General features: G+C 41.9%; 2 protein-coding genes across 5 annotated transcripts in view; one reads left to right on the forward strand and one right to left on the reverse strand.

The window, feature by feature from the left end:
• Window positions 1-6,185: 6,185 nt before the first annotated feature.
• Window positions 6,186-12,395, forward strand: RPS6 (ribosomal protein S6). Its single transcript, XM_019554802.1, has 6 exons — window positions 6,186-6,282; window positions 6,979-7,110; window positions 8,425-8,635; window positions 9,372-9,518; window positions 11,438-11,595; window positions 12,261-12,395. Exons 1-6 carry the CDS (start codon window positions 6,277-6,279, stop codon window positions 12,354-12,356), a joined length of 750 nt encoding a protein of 249 aa, XP_019410347.1. The 5' UTR covers window positions 6,186-6,276; the 3' UTR covers window positions 12,357-12,395.
• DENND4C (DENN domain containing 4C) overlaps window positions 11,689-21,093 on the reverse strand; it is a 185,910-nt gene continuing 176,505 nt past the window's right edge. For 3 of the 4 annotated variants that reach the window (XM_019554799.1, XM_019554801.1, XM_019554797.1), the window contains 2 exons: window positions 19,918-19,982; window positions 17,205-19,578 (listed from right to left, as the gene is read on the reverse strand). In XM_019554799.1, coding sequence (XP_019410344.1) covers window positions 19,442-19,578; window positions 19,918-19,982 — 202 coding nt within the window. In that variant the 3' untranslated portion in view covers window positions 17,205-19,441. Of the gene's footprint in view, window positions 11,703-17,204; window positions 19,579-19,917; window positions 19,983-21,093 lie in introns of those variants that run through there. The other variant, XR_002104642.1, reaches the window with a different exon arrangement.

Raw genomic sequence — 21,093 nt, forward strand, 5'->3', positions numbered from 1 at the left:
TGGCTCCTACCCTGGGGGTCTTTAAGAGGAGGCTTGATGCCTACCTGGCTGGAATCATTTGAGCCCAGTTTTTTCTCCTGCCCAGGCAGGGGGTCAGACTTGAAGATCTACAAGGTCCCTTCCGACCCTACTTCTATGATGCTGACAAGCCTTTCTGATGTTGCTATTTAAATTATGGTCAACATTTAAAACCAGGGTGTTATTATGTAACCTTTAGTCATAACTAGTTATTAATTCAATAAAAGTAAAACTTCTTGAAGATTCATTCATTGGGAAGTGAGTAGAAGTGAAAGTGTTTATTTTAGTCAAGTGTTTGGCATTATTTCATTCTTGCCTTTATATTGTTTTTATTTTGGATTTTAAACCACATTTCCAGACCCATTTCATTGTCACTTCCTGCAACTTCATTGGTGTCAAAGGTCACGTGACATCACTTCCTGATGTGATACCACTTCCTGTGAGGTCTTTGAATATGGCTCACCGGCCCACTGGGTGATAAAAAGTTTGTGATCCGGCCCCACATTCAAAAAGGTTGGACATCCCTGAATTAGATCAATGCAAATAGTAGCAGTACATTCTGTTACCAGTTACTGTGCCATAAAAATGGAGAGACAAGTGTTTGCTGTAGGTAGGTCAAATGCTAGGCTGATATACTGTATCAAGACTTGCTACATTTCCATGGATTAATCACATACTTCTGTTATAGACAAAAGTATCTTTACTTGTGCAGCTAGAAATAGAAGGTGCAAATGTCAAAATACACAAACCATGTAGAGATTATTCAAACAAGTTTGCAAGAATTTAACTCAAAGACTAGTGTAATAGCAGAGTGTAAGGACAATTTGCACACTTTTTCTTGCACCATTTCTCACGTCTTATACCAGAGATTTAGGTATAATAGTCCTCAATCACTTTCATTTAAGGGGGGGGGGGGTGTCTCAGTTATCCTAGGTGCCCTCCAAATGAATCTCTGAACCACAGTCTCTGCATTTTCATAATTCCTATCTTTTGGGTTTATCATGTTGCCATTTAAAATGGGTGTCAAATTCATTTACATCTCTCTACATGCCAACCTAAGAGGGACACTTCCATCACAGCTGCAATCCCTCTCAGAGACAGGCTCAGAGAATGACATGCAAGGCATTTCAAGTAATTTGGTGCTAGTATCTCTTGTAGGGGTTTGTTTGCTCTCTCACTGGTCCTTCTTCCTTGGAAGATGCCGATTCCTGCTAAAGGACCCCGATATGGCCAGCTCATAGTTTTATTGCAAACGTTGGCTGCATTTTTTTAAAACCCTGCTTCCTAGAATTATATGATTACATGACAGACTCAGCGTTAATTAAAAAAAATTCGTCTTAATGACAGCAGAGACAAGCTTGAATGTTTCCCACATACATCCTGAAGGCTCAAAACTGTAAGGCCAGTTAAAAGCACCCAACATTAATAATTGGTAATCTTATGATTTTGGGCATCTGACCTCTGCTCTCCACCTTTCCCAAATTCCCAGCTCCACTTGCTTTCATTCTGAACATAAGAATTGCCATTTACTGGGTCCGTCCATCTATCTATCTTGCCCCGTATCCTGTGTCACAGTGGCAGGAAGTGGATGCTGAAAGGGAGAATGAACCAGTTATGACTAGGGTTTTTTCCCACTGTTCCTCTCTCACTTGCAGCCTCCAGCATTTAAGGTGTAGGAAAATTCTAATTCAGAGGCTGTATCCCTAACTTCTATGCTTAATATCTACCTGTGCCTCTTTCCTCCAAGAATTTATGCAATCCTTTTTTGAATCTGGCTAAATTGTCAGCTTCCACAACATCTGGTGGCAATTAGTTCCACGCTTTAATTACATGCTGTATGAAAAATAACTTCCTGTTAGGTACAAAAATAGCTTGAAATGAAACTTTTATACCTCTGACCCTTGCCATGTGATTGAGGCCAGGAAATAAATATCCAACAGAAGTCCAGTGTTTCCCACTTACATTATAGAATTCTGAGGCCTGCAGCTCTGGGAAGGTCTGCTGTTTCAGAAGGCTATTCATGGTACATGCTATGCACAGTGGGGAATAAATAATGGAAAGTTCCCCAGCAGAATAATGAGCAAGTGACAACAAATGGTACTCCATGGGGTTTCCTACCTCCTCCTATGCGAGATAAAAGATCTCTTCCTGTCTTAGGCTGATCTATTAAGTCATCAAGTCCAGCCTCCTGCCATAACATGCACTGAGTCACAGAATCCCTTTCATAAATTTATTAGGCTTCATCCTAGAATTGATAGCTTTGCTACTCTCCACTCTGCTGGACCGCTGCTAAAAAAAAAAAGAAAGAAATCTCACTCTAATTGCTAGGACCTGTTGTCTAATTTTCAGGCCACTTAGATTCCTGGTTAGTTTATACCCATTTGTTCTTGTGCCAAAACTGTTTGTTAACTTAAATGGTTTTCTTCTCTCCCAGCTGTTTGCCCCTCTGGTGACGGCAATCATTTCCCCCTCAGCCAACATCTTCTACCTCCTTTGCAAGATAGATTCCTCATTCACTTATTAGCCCTTCTCCAGACATGTTCCAGTTTGAGTTAATCTTTTTGAACATGAGTGATGAAGTTTGGACACAATACTCCAGATGTCACTAGGGCTTTGTAGCACTCATAGGCAGAGGGAGAAAAAAATTATTGGGGGCGGGGTCAGAATGCACAAACCCTACCCACCCCCGCCCAGCAGGTAAGGCTATGGGGGAAAGGAAGTGGGGGTCAGATCAAGGCCCCCATGATGAGGGAGGAAGTGGGGCAGAGGCAGGGGTGAATAAGCCCCTAGCTGGGCAGGGTGGTGGGACAATCAGAGCCCAGGCAGCTCATCCAGGGACGGGGGAAAAGCGGGGTGGTTCCCGCCCCTCTGCGCACGCCGACAGAGACCAGGGTGGGAGTAGAGGGGATGGGCATGGATCCCCCAGGCTGTGATTGGAGTGAAGTGGAGCGGAGGCAGCTTCCACAGCGCGCTGGGCTTTGTGTGCTGCTGCCGGCACAGTTGCCCCAGGAGTGGTGCGATGCCAAGTGTGTCCCCCCCACTGCTGAGCTGCACTGCGCCGCCTGCCTGCCCGGTTCCCGGTTCTCCTGAGCCTAGGTATGCAGCTCCAACCACCCCTGTACTGCACCTCAAGCCTCGCAGGTGACCTATTGTTTAGTCACCGGCTCAAGGCACATGGCTGTGTATCTCACACTGCTGTGCCACAGGCCACATTCATACCACCCCTCTCACACCAGGGCCTCTTACACTCCAGCATCTCTCACCTGGTCTCTTGCATACTGCCCCACTTATCCCACCCTACTTCATGAGATCCTTGGGTTTAACTCTCCACTCATCTCCTGCTACCTCACTGTGTGTTGACTGAGTGATCGCTCAACTGTGGGCTTACTTTAGCCTTAGCCCCATACCAGAACATAATGCCCGTTCCTTGGGCCCCTACTCATGCCCCTCACTCTCAAAACCTGTCCTCAGCCTACAGCCCACATTTGGCCTCAGGCCCCCTTCCTCTCCAGGCCTCACCTCACTTGGCAGGGTTCTACACTGCACTGGGGCTCAAGTCCCCCTCTGGGCACACCTGGCCCCACCACCCATTCTCTGGGACTTCTGCCCCAGTGAGGTCATGTACCTGGCCCTGCCTGGCCCTCCACTGTCTCTGGTGTTAAATAAACCTGCCCAAAGGCAGGGGCTGGGGTTAAGGCATCCCTCACCTTTTACCAGGGAGGCAAGTAGCCTAGCATTTCCTGGGGGCTCCCTCACCACTAGAAGCCCCACCAGGCCCCCCCTCCCCAGCAGGGTGCAGTTTCAAGTCATGCTCAGGACTGAGAGCCTCCTAGCCTTCCCCATATGCTCTTGCCCTTACCTTCTAGTGTTACCAGAGCAGCAGCTCTACCAAGAGATGTTTCCTTGGTGCCAGGCATCAGATTGCTACCTCCAGCTCTGCTAGCCTGAATCCTAAAATGGCTGCAAGTAGGAGACACCAAAGGTGCTCAGCCACACAGTCCTCAAAGTCCTTCATTTCTTTTAATACAATATCCTGACCGTCCTCTGTACTGACAATGCCTGTTCTCCCACAACCCACTTTTGTATCAGCAGTACATTTCATGAGCACACTCCTCATATTTGTATAAGATCATTAATTAAAGCACTGAAGATCAGTCTCAAGATCAATCCTACTGAAACTCCATTGTTAACCTCCTTGTAGCTTGTCACTTCCCCTTTCAAGAATACTCTGCAGATCCTACATATAGGAAAATATGACTCATTACAGTTATGACGCATTGTTAGGGTTATGAGGTTGCAGATGCTAACAAAGCACTTTGCAACCTTACTTTCAATAAAAAAGGGTCATCACCAAACATTTCTTGAAGTGCAGTATTCTACATGACAAAGTAGTCATGTCATTAGTAAATCTTTGCTATGGTTGTTAGAAGTTGCATTCAGGAAATAAATCTTAGCATTCTTCACAGCATACCATCAACAGAAACAACAAGAAACCCTCCATGGTTTTGGATTAATGTGGAGAAGACCATAGCATTTTGCAAATCTGGCCCTGAAGAACCTGAATGGCTGTAGCTCCTGCAACTTTATTACAGCTAACATCCAGTAACATCTGGAATGCCGTTCAGCACTGGATGCACGTTTAGCAAGATGTACAATGTCCATTGTCACCATGGACAGAGCCCTTCTAAATCTCGTAACCAACAATTCTAATCAAAGGCCAAAAAGTAAAGCAAGCAAAGTAAAACCCGAAGCAGAGTCCCATCAAGAAACTCCAAATGGCCTTGGTGTTTTGTTGCCTTTTACTCACCTATCACTGGTACGTCAAGACAAGCCTAGCTGTGCAACCTAGAAACCCAGCGGCAGCCTAGCTGCGTAGTGGGGACACACACGTAGACAGTGACACCTGAAACAGACTTGATTCTAATCCGTGGCAGAAAATTAAAAACAGTGAATCCAAATGACAGTTGGAGGCAGTGGTTCTCACCCTTTTTTTGCTTCAAGGCAGCACTTTGATGGGCTTCCAAGAAGACCAGCTCTGAACTTGCACTTGATTTGTGACTATAGAGAAGAACTAGAGCAATTCTTCTGTGGGCAGGTTTATCTTGCAAATTATGCTTGCACACCAAACAGCACTGCCAGCAGCACCCCTGAAAGGACCCTTTTTTTGTTTTTGTTTTTTTAAAGACAGTGTTTCATGTCCCAGGTCAAATCAGATCAGGTCCAAGTCCATTTGAATCGTCCAAGAACCACGAGCAGCCCTACTACTGGCAAGTATCCTCCACCCCAGCCTGCGATTTCAGATACTTCCAAATCCTTTGGCAGGCATCCTACTTGCAGGCCCAAGCCCAGATAAGTGGGGTTCAGATGTCCCCAAGTTGTGCTCGCCCTCAGTCATATGACTGAGAGGTCTCCCATTTCCATAAAATTGGCATGTAGCTGAGATCTTCCCACTGGAAGCAGGCCAGTGGGAACTTAACTATAACAATGTTCTCAGAGGGAGTCCTGTCCGCAAGCAGACAAGGGTGCAACCCTCCACTACACACTGCCATTTTAATTGTGTTACTTCAGCCAGGGTACTTCTCCTGCCACCATTGTGGGCATGGTCTTTCCCCAAGGACCTCAAGGGCCCCCACTTGAGAACCACCAGCTTGATTTTAATCATGCAACTGGCTCAAGCAAACGTGATGCCCACAGGTGGAAGCTTGCTCACTCGCTTGCAGCAACATCTCTGGCATGTGGGTTTTTTTTCCAGCCTGCATCCGATCCTATTTGGGGAGCTGCTGCTATAGGGCCAGGCTGGGCCTGGTCTACACCCACCTTGAGCAGTGGTAAGGACCCAGGTTCCTGTGCCAGGTTCACTATGCTCTGAATGGTGTGGGCTACCTGGATTTCACCCCCCGCCTGGAATAGGCAGGGCTCACATACACCCCCACCGGTTGGCTCCCAGGCAGTGCTGTGCTACTGCTGCCGGGGTGAGGGGACTCTACAACCTTTTCCCACCATAGAGAACGCGGCGGAATCCGCCAAAAGCTAGAGAGGCCAGAAAGAGACACTCTAACCCGGCGGCGAACAAGTGAGTAGAACGCCTCTTCACAACTGGCTAACGTCGGTCACGTGGCACCCACCTCTTTCTTCCTTCCCGTCTCGCGTTGGGTGCTGCAGCCTCTCGCGAGATCTCCGCGCGCCTATGTCAGCAGGGCTGGGCGGAAGTCTGTCCTTTTTACCCGTGGTGGAGCCGAGAGAGCCTGTGTGGCCAGGATGAAGGTGGGCGCTTCGGGGCCGGGTCCTGGCGCCAACCGCAGCTCCCGCCCTCAAATAGCTTCGGCGTTGGGTGCGGGGCCGCTTGTGGGACGCGATGGCGCCGGGGCCGGGCGGGAGAGCGCAGTTGCGGCGTGGATGGAAGCGGATTCCTGGCGGTGGCCGGGATGGAACGTGGTGGTGGCCTCGCGTTGGGGCTGCGCGCGCAGGATGGAACCCTCGCGGTCAGACGCGCGCTGCGGGATCAGGGGGATGGAACCTTGCAGGGCTAGGGGGAGGGGGCTGGGCTGGAGTTTTAGTGCCCCTTTTGGAAGGGCAGCAAGTGAGTGCGCCTGGTTTTGCACCAGGCCAAGGGAGGAGTAAGAAGAAACATCCTGCCTTTGGTTGCACTGTCTTTCAAATGGGTGCATTGAAGCACGACCACCAGGCTGTTGTCAGCACTAGGATCAGTGCTAGCGTTGCATTCACGCATGAAAGCATTAACGGGTCCAGGCTGGAAGAGGACATCAGTCAGCAAAATCTGGCAGATGTAGGCTGTATGTTCAGTTTGGGAGCCTCTTGGGCTGTGCGTCTTTAAGGGAGCTGAGCAGGAATTTGAAGAGATCCTCTTGAGATGAGGAGCTGGAACTGGGCAATGGGGACCAGGCTTTGCCCTGGAAAAAGTGATCTGGGTTTAATGAGGTTCCTCTTTTATGTTCCTAGCTCAACATCTCTTTCCCAGCCACTGGCTGCCAGAAACTCATTGAAGTGGACGATGAGCGAAAACTGCGCACCTTCTATGAGAAGCGTATGGCTACTGAAGTTGCTGCTGATTCACTTGGTGAGGAATGGAAGGTAAGAATTTGGCTAATGTAATGCCAGCTTTTCTTTGGCATGTGCTGGGCAAGGCAGGGGAGTGGGCAGTGTAAAACACTGGCATAAGTATTCACGTAAGATGTACAGAACTGGTGTAATGATGCCTTGAGAAGACCTTTTCCTAACTTAGTGTAGTTTGGGTGCTGATTGTTGACCTTTTCTTAGGTGTAATAAGACATATCTTTTCACACAGATTGCTGCCCCTGGCCTGACTGTTGTGGTTCAGCAGTTTAAAAAGAAGTAAAAACTGTTCTACCACAGGAATAAGCCTTTGTAAAGAATAGACTTAGTGGCCTTCCTAGATATAGGGTTCCTTCCTTTTGTGATGACTGTCTTCCCTTAAATATAAGCCACTCCTGGTAGTTGGAGAGGAGGTATGTAGGTTAGCTTGAGCTGGGGAAGAGCTGATGATTCATCCTCTACAGTGGGGGGGTGGAAAAAAATAGGTCTGGACATATGCTTTTAGGGGTTAAAAAACAGACAAACCTGTGCTTCTATAACTGTCTACTGCTGACTGCTTAGGCGGGGTCTGAAAAATGTCCAACTAGTTTACAAAGCCTCTTTTTTTTCCATTGGCGTACTTTGAAACTTGAATTTAAATTGGTGGGACAGAACCATTTTAGATGCATTTAGCTCTGTTCACACTAGGTATGGGGGCTTGTCCTTAGCTACTCTCCTCAGCTGCTTTGTGCATGATTCACACTGGTGCTGTGCTGGCCTCCTAGAGCTCCCAAAAGTGATAGATCAGTGGCTCTCAACTTTGATAGACTCAAGGAGTTTTCACTTCTGTTTTAACTACAAAAAAGGAACAAAGCAATTCTTCTGTTCAGGGAACGCAGAAAGATCACAACAAGTCAACATGCTTTTGATGCCATGGGTTCTTGTATGAAATTTCTGGGTCGATCTTGTGAATTGTGTTTGCACACCTAACGGTGCTAACACTGCATGGTACCCTGCAGCACCCTTGAAAAGATCTACAGGCAACCCAGGATGCCACAACACCCTGGTTTGAGAATCACTAATGGATTCTGTGCGACTTTGAAGAGCAAGACTCTTTGAACCTTTTCTGCCAATTACGCCTACATTGAAATACAGTCACTAAAATAGTAACTTACACACATCTAGTCCAGTAGTGTTTGAGTTGCATGCAAATTGTTGGATGCCTGCTGTATTACAAATGAGGTACAGACGTTAAATTTCAAACTTTAAAAGAATACAGATATAGTGACTGTATCCACAAGCAACATTTAATTAAAAAGTGCATTGTCCCTCTGCTGATCTTTTTCTTAACAGGGCTACGTTGTCCGCATCAGTGGTGGCAATGACAAACAAGGCTTCCCCATGAAACAAGGTGTCCTGACTCATGGACGTGTGCGCCTGCTGCTTAGCAAGGGCCACTCCTGCTATCGCCCAAGAAGAACTGGAGAACGAAAACGCAAGTCTGTCAGGGGCTGTATTGTTGATGCCAATTTAAGTGTCCTGAATTTGGTCATTGTAAAGAAAGGTAAGACTCTGTGGGCATGGGTATTAAGTCTCTGCAATAGGCAAAGGCCTTAAAACAAATGCTTCAATGAATATTACTTAATGCTGACATCTCTGGTTAGAAACTTTCATTATTTATGAAACGTGACTTAAAAGAGCCTGTCCCCACTGGAGACCTCCATTAAGATGGAGTGATCATGTCAGATTCATATTAGTAACTGATGCTTATTCGCATACTCTTACTTAAGAAATTAAAAAAAAGAGAGGAAATAAACTAATTAGTTAGGTCATAGCCATGCTGCACTTAGGCAGCTGGAGGTCCATGTATCCAGCATTATGATATTCTTGATGCACTGTTTTTTGGTTGTTTTTGTCCTAAACAAGTGAAAATGTCTTAAACTGTGGGCATCAGAGAGATGGGTGGTAGAGCCATGTCATTTAGCCCATGGGCTCCTTGAGGGGCTAAATATGTGCTTTAAAGGTACTTTATATCTTGCAGCACTTGAAAGATAATGTGTCTTAAATAGAGTGAGCTAGTCTATTGACTAGTTGAAATGCTCTTATTAGAGGAAGCAATGCAGTATGAAATTTGGAATGGTAGGTGTGCCCTAAAAACTACCAAGCCTTTATTTTGACACTAGCAGAGTCATGTCAAGGCAGTATATTTGTAATGGAATTTTTAGCAACTGCTCAAATAACTGATTTCAAGGAGGCCTGGATTCATGTCAGTGCAACTAATCTTAACAATTTACCTAAAGGTGAGAGAGATATTCCTGGACTGACAGACACCACTGTGCCTCGTCGACTTGGTCCCAAGAGAGCAAGCAGAATCCGCAAGCTGTTTAACCTTTCCAAAGAAGATGATGTTCGTCAGTATGTAGTAAGAAAACCCCTGAACAAAGAGGGTAAGATTCTCTGCTTCTCTGTTGTATTTCAGTGATTGGGAGACATCCATCTAAGCTTCTGGGGAGAATTGATTCCTCATATCTAAATGGTGCTAAGTGCCACCTAAATTTGATTGTCAGTTGCTGCTGACAATCTGTAGATAAGCAGCCTTTCCTACTATTTCCATGGAGCTCATGGGGAGGGGAAAAATTCAGTGTCACTTCTGCATGTACTTGCTGGTGAAATGGTTTGAATATAAAATTTTATGCTTTTCCTGATAGTGAGAGCAAATATTTAATACTTCTGGCATCAAAATGCTTTAAACTCAGCCTTTTCTTTTAATTCAGACTTACTTTTTTGTTTCTGACATCAGTCCCTAAAATGTAATACTTTTAAACCACTGCTTGTCTGGGATATTTACTTCTCCCCTGTCTGCTGTTCTGCATCCTACCTCTGCAGTAGTTAAAGGAAGGACAGATAGGGAAACTAAACTTTAGCTAGTGCAGTGGTTCTCAACCATTTTAGATTCAAGGCATCCCTCCATAACTTCTGGGAATTAAGAGGTACCCAATTTAAAAAAAAACAACAACTGAACTTATAGATTACGGTGCTTACCTCCTTGAAGAGGGGTCCTGCTCTTACCTGCTTAGTTTAGCTGTATATTTCCTAATGCCTCAGGGCAGCTTTCAGAACATCAAATGTTAAAGGCTGGTGCTAAAAATAAGGCACTCCATGGAACTTGAAACTTGTGAAAGACTACTAACTTGCTTGGTTAAAGGGCTTTAAAGTAAGGACAGCATCTCCAAAGATTTGGCTTCACATTTATAGTTCTCTTGCAGTTCACCTGAGGCCCGAAGCTAGAGCAGTGCTGGCCCTGCCTGAACTTCCCTGTGGAGCTAGGCTGTACTAGCTCTAGCTTGGAAAGTAGTATAGTAGCTTCACTGTGGGTTGGATTTCTAACAATTAAGTCAAGCTCCTTGACAGAGGGGTGTCAGACTCACCCTGTGACTTGGGCTGGCTGTGAGGTGAACAGTATAGCCCTGGCTTGCCCTTCTGCCACTACCCATGTCCAGCAGGGCCTGAGGTTTGTAGCAGGCACCTGCCCTTTGTTAACTAAATACCCTGGCTCGGTGGGCTGGATAGAGCAGCAGTACTGCCTGTACGTTTGATACCCCTGCCTTAGGAATTTGAATGGTAAAACTTAAGTGCCATGTACTCCCACTCTATTCATGTGTGATGTAGACTCTGGCTGTTCAGTTTCTGTAGCCTTAAAGCATACATGAATTCACATGGAATTTTAAGTAGGAAGAAAAACTTGAAAGAGCTGTGAGAATTAGTTTCTTTCACCACAATTTTTTCTAGATTTTTTTGAGGTAGATTCTCTGATCACCAGCTAACTGAGCTGGCGTTACAACATGCTTGAGATCTTTTAAGATTGTAAAAGATGACAGTAATCCAACTACAACATCTAGGACATAGTTTATCTTGCTTTTGACAGCCCTTCTACCAAGTTTGTTGCAACTTCAGTCAAACATTTGTAGAAATGAAGCATGTAGCTTAATATTGATTAGGGTGAAGCCATATGCCTCTTCAGCTGGATGTACAACAGATGGGACTCCTCTGTGAGGGGGGACATACTTGAAGCTTTTGGGAACAGTTGGTTCTCTTATGAAAAAGGAATTGGAACATAATCCTTGCTTACTTTACAAGACATTCTGCTAGAATGTTCTCGAAAATCCCTGTCCTTCCCTACTACAGGAGAGGGAAGACTGAGTATATTACCATGTTGGGTGTCTCAAATTGGAAAACTGTTGTGAAGTTGTTTGTTTGGGTTTTTTTGCAGTAAATTATAAAAAAACTAAATAACGTGACGTTACCTAGTTAAGAAACGAACTTGTTCAGCATTTACAGAAGGTAACACATGCTTTCCTAATCTTAGGCAAGAAACCCAGAACCAAGGCTCCTAAGATTCAACGATTGGTGACTCCCCGAGTCCTGCAACATAAGCGTAGACGTATTGCTCTGAAGAAGCAGCGTACACAGAAGAACAAGGAGGAAGCAGCGGAATATGCCAAGCTTTTGGCCAAGAGAATGAAGGTATGTCTCAAAGTATTCAGTGTTTCATTTCAGTATGCATTTATTGCAGGTAATTAGACAAGTTAGCTCTAAATAGGATTTTGTCTACACAACTTGACTTAAATTACCTTCTAATGAGGGTGTTACAAAACTGCTTGCATGTCTGTACTCTCGGCTGTTAGTGCAACTGTTTCCTGGTGCAGCCATTTCTTGCAAGCACTCTTCCTTCCCCTCCTGCCCTTTTCACTTCAGCCAGTTTTTAAACAGTTTTGAAAACTCTTGTAGCCTAGGGCTCCATTATTAAACTCACTTCCTTTACAACCTAAAGCTCAGCATGGGTACAGTTGAAGGCCCAACCTCTGCTAGGTGTGAGAATTACTTGAGTTGCTTTTGTCTAAATGAAAAATGATTAACTGTACTGCATACATATCAAAGTGTATTTCTCCCACCTAGTACAGTATTCCACCCTACATCATGTACTGAGGCAAGGATAGAACTGTCTTGCCACTAGAAGATGCTCATACTTTCTGTCCTAGATCAAACTTCGGCAGCTCTGATTTATTCTCCATTCGAGTTAAACTGCTTAAGATTTTTCTAGCTTTAATTTCTCTCAGATTCAGAGCATAGGGTATTCCGGTGAGCTGATCAGTCGCACACATGCATTGCTGCTTTTTTCTCTCTCGCAGGAGGCAAAGGAAAAACGTCAGGAGCAGATAGCAAAGAGGCGCAGACTTTCCTCATTGAGAGCTTCCACATCTAAATCCGAGTCGAGTCAGAAGTAAAGATGTACGTGATATTAAAATAAAACCTTTTGAACTGAATATTCCTCATAGCTTTTCTTAAAGATATTTTCTTTGACTGCCATAATTGCCATGTTTTAAGATGTTTTTATGACTGAACATCTCACATTTGTCATTTTTTTAAATTTATCTAGGATTATTTAATTTACAACTCATGGCTTCATAATCTATTAAAAGTGAACCATTATACTGTTTTCTTTCCTCTTCCCCACGTGCACTTACTCAAAAAGACAAACTAAGATTAAGGCTAGCCAGAAGCTATGGAATATTTCTTGTATCAAGCCTGTAACTTCTGGTAAGCTTATCCCAGACAGCAGTGAACCACATTGGAGTACTGTTGTTTCTGGTTATTCAGCTACCTAAGCTATTTATGAGCTGTACCACAAAAAGATACACTAGGTGTGGTGCTAACCACTATCATGCAGAAGCTGTCCTACTTGCACAGAAGACATCCCAATACTATACTACACCATAAAGTAGTGCAGGATTAGTGATTTAGGTTGTTTGCTTTACTTCTCATTTGGAGCCTCTTATTCTTCTAGTGTGTTCATTATTCAACTGAGCATTTACCGTAATGTTTGAAGTATTTACACAATTACAAGTTTCATTACACTGTCTTGGTTGCAAGACAAGCATTTTAGTTTCTTAGGGAATTAAGTCAAGACTGTCCAACTAATGGTCCTCCAGCACAGCCTTGCATGGTGCTGTAGGGAAGAGCTGTGCCTGCGGTATGTGGCCTGTGGCTATGTTGAAGCTAGACAGCTCTGCTTCCTAGGAAATAAACTTGTGGATCAGAGGCTCTGTTCAAAGTATACAAAATTATCTTACTCTAAAAACATTATCTTAAGATGGTGATGAAACTAATACAGTAATAAAGTCAGATTTTGGCACCTAAGAATTCAAGCTTGCTTGTACAGGTACTGAATTCTGCTGTAAAGACAAAGTTGTATATACATAGAGGCAAGAAATTGAGATACCATTAAAAATCACACCATGCATGTCTTATTTCCACACACAGCACCTTTAGGAATAAAGCAGAGTAGATTGTTTTAAGTCATGGAGAGAGAACCCTGATTTAAATCATTGACTCTTAAATCCAGTTTCCACTGATGCTTCTTCACACGTTTTTTAAACAACGGTGCAAGTCTGATCACTAAAATGTTAATTTACAACTCAATACAACATTTTAAAACATCTGTCCTTTTAATTTTTTTTTTTTTTTAATTTTCAAATTTTATCAACAAACAAGTCAAAACACTGCCAAGTTTTCATTTTAAAATGGGCATGAGACAAAACTGCAGTTTTATGGCTGGGCTCTCTTACTGCAATAATGAAAATTCAATTAGTAGCAAATATCTGTGCTATACTGAACACTGAAGAAGTTATTGAAGCTCAAATGCATACAGTAATACATAACATTACACTTGCAGCAGGGAAGGCTATAATTTAAATTACCTGAGAACTTAAAAAAAATTTCGGCAAGGACTCTTGATGAAATGAGAGGTGTTTGAGCTTTACAAAGAAGTGTCAGTACACTATACCTTGTCATGAGCTGAACCCACAGTTGACATTTGCTTTTTAAGAACTTTGATAAAAATAAAACCAAGAAGTTACAGATGGCATTGTATAAATTTTATTTTGAGAAATACATTAACAAGTTATTTCTTAATAGTCTAGGATACCTATACAAAATTCAGAATACACATAGCGCCTTTTTCAACTTGAGAAACATCTGATAAATGTACAAAAAAACCCATTACGGAGAACATTTGTTAGAGCAAAGCACAGTACATGGATGCCATTTTAGAACAGTTTGCAAACAGTCTCCCAGTGCAAATTTACTTGCATTATTAATAGAAAACTTGTCAGCTAATTTAATAAATTGATAATATATTCACACTACTTCCTTTTATCCTCATTAACATACACAGTTTATTTTCAAGCTCCTGAAAAGGAGCTCAATGTACTTGTAAAAACAGGAAATATAATCCCTTTTATTTGCACTGCTGATTGATGTGGAATGAAAGACAAAAAAATCAATTACTGTCTTTGCTATTATGCATCACAAAATATAGCACAGCAACAGAATGTTCCCAATTCAACTGCTCCATGTCAGCACTTAAAATTTACAAGGTTGTTGATTTTGTTTTTAAAAAGATTGAGGAGAAGCTGGTCTACAAAAGGCACGTTAAGGTTTCAACTTAAGTGAAAAACTGCTTTATTAAAGGGCACAAATAAAATTGAATTAACTGATTTAAAGAGATGCAATTATTTGCAGTGAAGAAACATTAATAGTTTAAGAAGATTTCAACATTTCAGCTGGATTTATCCAAGTTTTTAAATAGTTGTTACAAAAATATAAATTTCTATAGTTGAATTCATACATACTTTAATAATATAGTCAATGTGAAGGTAGTTGCAGGAAAATAGAACTCTCAAACTAAAGTCTGGATTTTCTTTTCTACTGAGGCAGTACAGAAAAAATATTCAGGGTTAGGATGGAATAAAACCTAGTACTTTATTAGCGCAGTGTGAATTCAGAATTTAGCAAACATGAAATCTATGAAGACTAATTTATTTATAAGATGTAATAATTTAGTTTCACGTATTTATTAAATCAATGTTTTCCCTCATTACAATATCACTGTCTGAACCCACATTAGTCAAACCCAGTAAGGTCCAGCTATGAGCAATACCCAGAGTTCTAGTGTTGTGGTATGCAGCTAGAATCTATCCCAATTACAGCCTTTTCATTCAGTTTCCTAGTCTTTGCACATCAGTTTTTTGGAATCCATTGGGTTTTCATTTACAGTAAATTACATCTTTGTAATGACCTAGAATTCTCTTACTCACCGCAAAAACAAACAAATCCCAACCTCAAACCTTATGAAGTTATTTACACTATGAAACTGAAACAAGGCATAGCTGGTGGATTTAAGAAATTAGAAAAACATGGCAAAATGCATCCTCTCCACACAGTTCACTGATGATTCAAATTTTCAGGCCAGTAATTCAAAGTTTGTTCCTCTTGTTTGTTATTTGTGTTAATTAAAAAAATCCTTTTAACATTTCACAAGTTCATTCAAAATACCATAAACCCCCTCAGTTTCCTTAAAGTGATTGTTTCTAGCACTTTTGATTTATTTGTCCAGCTCTGTAGCAGGCTTTCCAGGCAACATCTGTCTACCACCATCATCTTTATGGCTTACGAACTGGGTTCCAAAATACATGTACAGACGGAGCACCTCCATATCAACCTTGGCTGGGTTTTTTGTTTCTTTTTACACGCCAGCTAGAATTGACTTGCTTCTCTAGACAAGAGGTTCCCAGGTAACATAGCCATTTTCTACCTTTAACAGGGAGAGAGAGTAGCTGGGGAATAACCATTTATATTCTACTTTTCTGACTTCTGGGTAAAGCTCACTCCTATATTTAGTGTCACTGGAACAACAGTTAATAGGAGAGAAAAAGAATCCAGTTTCAGTCAGTCCTCTGTGGCCCACAGAAGTTATTGATTTGCAGAAAATCACTTATTATTTTGCTATTGCCTGGATTGGGAAAGGAGAAAAAGCCACAAAGTTTTCAAAGGTTGGTTTCCTTCCTTCTGGGCCAGACTTTCAAGCATATGGGTATTATTAAATATGCAGCAGCTAGTTGTGTGTCGTGTCTGTTTTCCAAGTACAGTCTTGGTATTTGACATATTCAGATTTAGTCAGTACAAATATCTGAAAAATCCTCTCCAAAACAACTTGCATCAATCCCTGCCGGTTGTAGCTAATTACTCCAGAGTCAGTGGAGAAGGGAATTGGATGCTATCATTTTTTGGAAGGGGAAGTAGCCACCAAAAGGTGCTTTCAGTTTTTTTCTTTAGTCCATAAAAAATGCTCCTTATAGCAAATTGCTTCTATAATCCTTACTCTCAGAGGATGCAATCTAGGGTCAGCTAGTTAATCACCTAGTATAAACCAAGAAGTTAACTGGACCTCAGTAACAAAATCCTGCATTCTAGATTGGAAAGTACATTTCAGTAGACTTAAATGGATTCATTTAGATTTGCACAGTACTTTCAGCTCTCTGGAATTCAGGTATGTGCAAGAATGATCAAAGGGATCCTTTCAAGTCAATCTTTGAATGTGTTGGAGGAGTGGGTGGGGGGAGGCTACTATGCATTCCAGGGAAGAAGGTTTAACAGCTTTTTAGGGTTTAACAGCTATTTAGTACCATAATAAACAAGCTACTGGCAGTTTACAGTAGTGTTTCTCAACTTAAGTAGCAAGTACCCCCTAACTCAGGGGCAGGCAATTATTTTGGGCAGAGGGCACTTCCTGAGTTTTGGCAAGCCATTGAGGGCTGCATGACAGGCAGCCCAGGGCAGGTTAATAGAAAAAAAATTTAGAAAATTAATATTTACAGACTAATGTGTCCCATATGTTGGAAGGAGGGCTGTGTATATAAGGACGTGATATGACATGACAGATGTCTGATCTGGTGTGGGTGGAGTTGCCACCTTTTACACCAGGGGTGCACAACTCAAGTATGCACCTGGGCTAAAGATGAAGTTGGGCAAAGCTAGGAGGGCTGAACCCAGTGTTGCGCAAAGTGTGGCATGCCAAATTATTACTGGGGAATTTAAAGCACTACGCAATGCGTGGCACACCAAATTTTTTTGCCATAGGTTTGAGGAGGAAGGAGAGAGAGAGAGGAAAAGAGGGTGAGAGAGTGTGTTGGGGAACCCGCATACCCCCTGCCTGTCTCGTGTACCCCCAGGGGTGTGCATACCACAGGTTGAGAAACTGATCTACAGAAGTCCAGGGTCATATTCAATTTTTTTAATAATGGATGACGTGAGTCACTACACAAAAGGTGCTTTGATGATAGATCCTAATCTCTGATGGTTACAGGATAGAAAGAAATCTAGCTGCTACCTCTCAAAAGTCTTTAGCATACCGTTTTAACCTATATAGTTTACAGAACTGGATCAGCATAAGTGTACTCAAAATGTATTGTCATTTAAATTGCTCTAAGTAGCCACATGGTTTAGTTGCTTATTCAGGGTTACCAGTGGAATATGCTAAATTAGTTTCGGGGGCTTTACAGGTTGTGCTGAAGTATAAGGCACAATCTTTGCTATTCTTATTTGTTTAATCAATACTATAATGCTAGTATAAAAATGCTTGAGAGAGTACTTTGTAGGAATTTTTATTTAGTTCAAAATAAAAAATTGTTTGCACATGTCTTATATTGTTGGGAAGAAAGATAAAAATTGAACACGATTAGAACACGAGTTTAACAAGCGGCATGGTTTTGTTGTTCCTACATCTGTGAACAATTAGCCTCCAAAGGCTAAAGTAAAAAAAAAAAGTTCCTTTTTTTACCCCTCTGTTTCTAAGTAGTAACAATGCATATGTTTTAATGTGGAGAAATGTTTCCATCTCTACTTAACCCACTAACATAGTTAAGGATCAGCCATTTTTTACTTTAAAAACAATAGATCCAGCCTACAAAGCAAAAAAGTTTGCTACAAATAGTTTAAAAACCATTGCTTGAAGGGATATGTCAGCAACTTGTTGAAAGCGCTGTTTTTGAGGAGGGATTTCAGCTACCTTAAAAAAGATCCTCATGCCCCGATTGTTTTTAAAAGTCAAAATCCTGGAGTGTGGGATACTAGTAAAGTAAGGCAGCAGTCTGAACAGAATACATGCAAGCTTAGAGTGCGATTGTGCTTTTTTAGTTATGCTCCTAATAATCCATGAATCCCTTCTTGCTGTTTCTCTCATGAGTGAAGTTACTGGTAAAATATAGACATGCGCTGATGCAATTTCTCCTATGATTTCAACAGAAACAGCACCACAAATGTTGCCATGTGTCTACCTTTGGACACATTAAAAATCCCAAATCAGTGTTTGACTGCAGGTTGCCAAGGGCATGCGTAGTGTTATCATTAAGTAGGAATAGGAGGTGAACAAGTTCTCATCTACCAGCAAGAAACTAAAGAGGGTTTTAACTCTTAATACCATTCACTTTAGCTCTTGAATTGTTCTCTGCATACACAACTTGAAGAACACATTTATTAATATGTGTAATAAAAATACTGAATTTGGACATAACAGTGCAAAGTAATTTTCCCACAGGTTTAAAAAAAAGAGATCAAGACCCCGGAGGGGGGCAGTTATCTGAAGCTCCAAATTCACCCTAAGGGATACTTTTTTGTTTTGAAACATACTCTAAAAAGCTTAATTTCTGGACAATTTTTGATTTTGTTAATCCCTTTGGGGACCACTCTTAATTACCTCCCTGACTTACAGAAAAACACCCTTCTCCAAACCACTCAGGAAAGCAGCTCATCATTGTTTGGAAGAATAGAGTCATATATTCACAGTTATCGCCAAATTCACAGAGCAGGACACTATGAGTAGAGAAACTAAACACCTTTTAAATGCAGTCAAAGCAGAGGGTTAAAGTCTGTCAACTGATGTTTTTGATCAACCTGGACAGGGAAATCCATCAAAACAGTTGCATCTAACTAACTGTTTGGTATAATGACCATTGTCTAAGGCAAATGTATGGCAACTTGCAGTCCAAGTGTTCCAATACATACACGCTGAACACATATACAACAGATCCCTCTCTTTACCTTATGGTCAGTCCATAGGAGTACTGTCACACTTAAGCTGGTGCACTAGAAAGGTATTTCAATAAAATATTTTAGTACTGATGGACCTTAAGGCAGCCGCCAATTAAATGCTCTTATTTATCTCCTCCCTCTATGCAACTGGAGATAGGGGTTGAGAAGGAAGAAAAACATATATACAAACAAGTAGTAAAAGGCAGATCAGTGACTGAAGAGTGGAATAACCCTAGCTATAAACAAGGTCAAAGGTATTTTAGAATATTTTACACTATTGCATGAGATGACAAATAAAATGCAAAGGTTGGCCACAAGAGATTTAACACCAGCTCGCTGTTTTGCATCAGCTTTTGGGAACTGAAATCCACATTTGTATGCTCCCAGTTTTGTCCCACCTCTGCTTTGTCTTGTGAAAGTTCTGTGGTATTTCTCCTTACTTTTAAATGAGAGGGGCTCCAAAACATTTTCTGCACCACTCCACCCTGCTGCCTGGAGGTGCATCTATTTTCTGCATCTTTTCAAGCACTTCTGAAGCTAGACCTTTATATGCAATTCTGTACTCACTGTCAAAGGCCTCTGGAATGGAAAGAACATAATTTAAGTCATTTACATAGAAAGTTCAAGTGCAAATTTAATTTTTCCTGCAAAAATAGGGTTGCCATATAAATCACTCTGCAAGTTCCAACAATTATTTTAAATGCAAAGCAACCATCACATGAGTCATACTTATAAAAAGCTAGTATTCATTATTTACACTTGAAGTAAGGATGCTTGCCAATTCAACAGCTGCATGGACACCTCGAGGCATAAAACTAATTTTCTGACTAGTTGCAAGCCAATTCATATGCCCCAACTCTTTATTTTAATGTGCATGTACAAATGAATAATTGTGCATGTTATATTATTTTAACTCACCAATGTCAATGTTCTCTCTGCCAAGGGACACCAAAGACAGGAACAGGATTTCTCGGTAAAAACTTCTGTAAAATATTTTAAAGATGAGTTAAGAGTACAAACTAGTCTCAAAAAAAAAAAAAAAAAGCCTGTACTGAAAGTATGTTTGTGTTCTATAATGCAGCTTTATGTAAGCATAATCTTATTTGTACTGTAAACATTTTTTTCCAGTACTGGTAGCTTATGATTTTGCTAGCTGTGTAAATTTCAGCGTTTTTGTTTAAGCCCCAACTCTAGAAACAAGAGATTTCTCCATTAAAAATGTTTTTTTGGTGTCAGTTATGGAAGAAAGGTAGAAAACTGGCCTTATTGCTATAAAAACCTACAAGGCAAATAAACCCATACATTTATTTTTAATTAATTTATTTTTTTTAAATTGAGGCCCAATTCATGAATTAATATTTGGAATTAGCATTTTAGTTTTAGAACATTTTATTACTTTTATTAGAATTGAACAATATTCAGAAAATGATCAAGATGGATCTTGAGGTTGACACTTGCCTATGCTTTTTCCATGGTGATGAGTGCTTGAAATGCCAGTCAAAAAGGACCAAGTTACTTGTAATGGTATTGTTATGTCGATGTTATAATTCACTAAGGTCGTATCATATTTCTACGGCATGGAATACGATACTCTTAAATACAATACTTGTGTATGTAATAGAAGTGGCCAGATGTATGAAAGGACTGTTCAACCGGTGGCCCGTGGGCTGCCCATGGCCTGCACAGAGTTAAGCTGCAGGTCCCCAGATTCCTGCATAGCTGTAGTTCACCCTATCATTTGCCACAACTCTGGGCTCTCCCTCCTCCAGTTTCTACTCCTGCCCCACAGTGTGGCACAAGGTGAGGCCAGATGTGCAGTGCAGGGGCTGGACGTATTCAAGTCAGCCGGTCCGGACAATCTCCACCCTAGACTTCTAAAGGAATTGGTCGAGGTCATTGCAGGACCCCTGGCACAGCTTTACGAGCATTCGCGGTGCTCTGGAGTGGTGCCGGAGGACTGGAAGAGGTCCAACGTGGTTCCCATCTTCAAAAAAGGGAGGAAGGAGGACCCGGAAAACTATAGGCCAGTTAGTCTTACCTCAATCCTAGGCAAGCTGTTCGAGAAAATTATTCTGGCACACATCCAGGAGGGGC

This window comes from Crocodylus porosus, unplaced genomic scaffold (assembly GCF_001723895.1).
Source record: "Crocodylus porosus isolate Cpor-Errol unplaced genomic scaffold, CroPor_comp1, whole genome shotgun sequence".
NCBI classification, from domain to species: Eukaryota; Metazoa; Chordata; order Crocodylia; family Crocodylidae; genus Crocodylus; species Crocodylus porosus.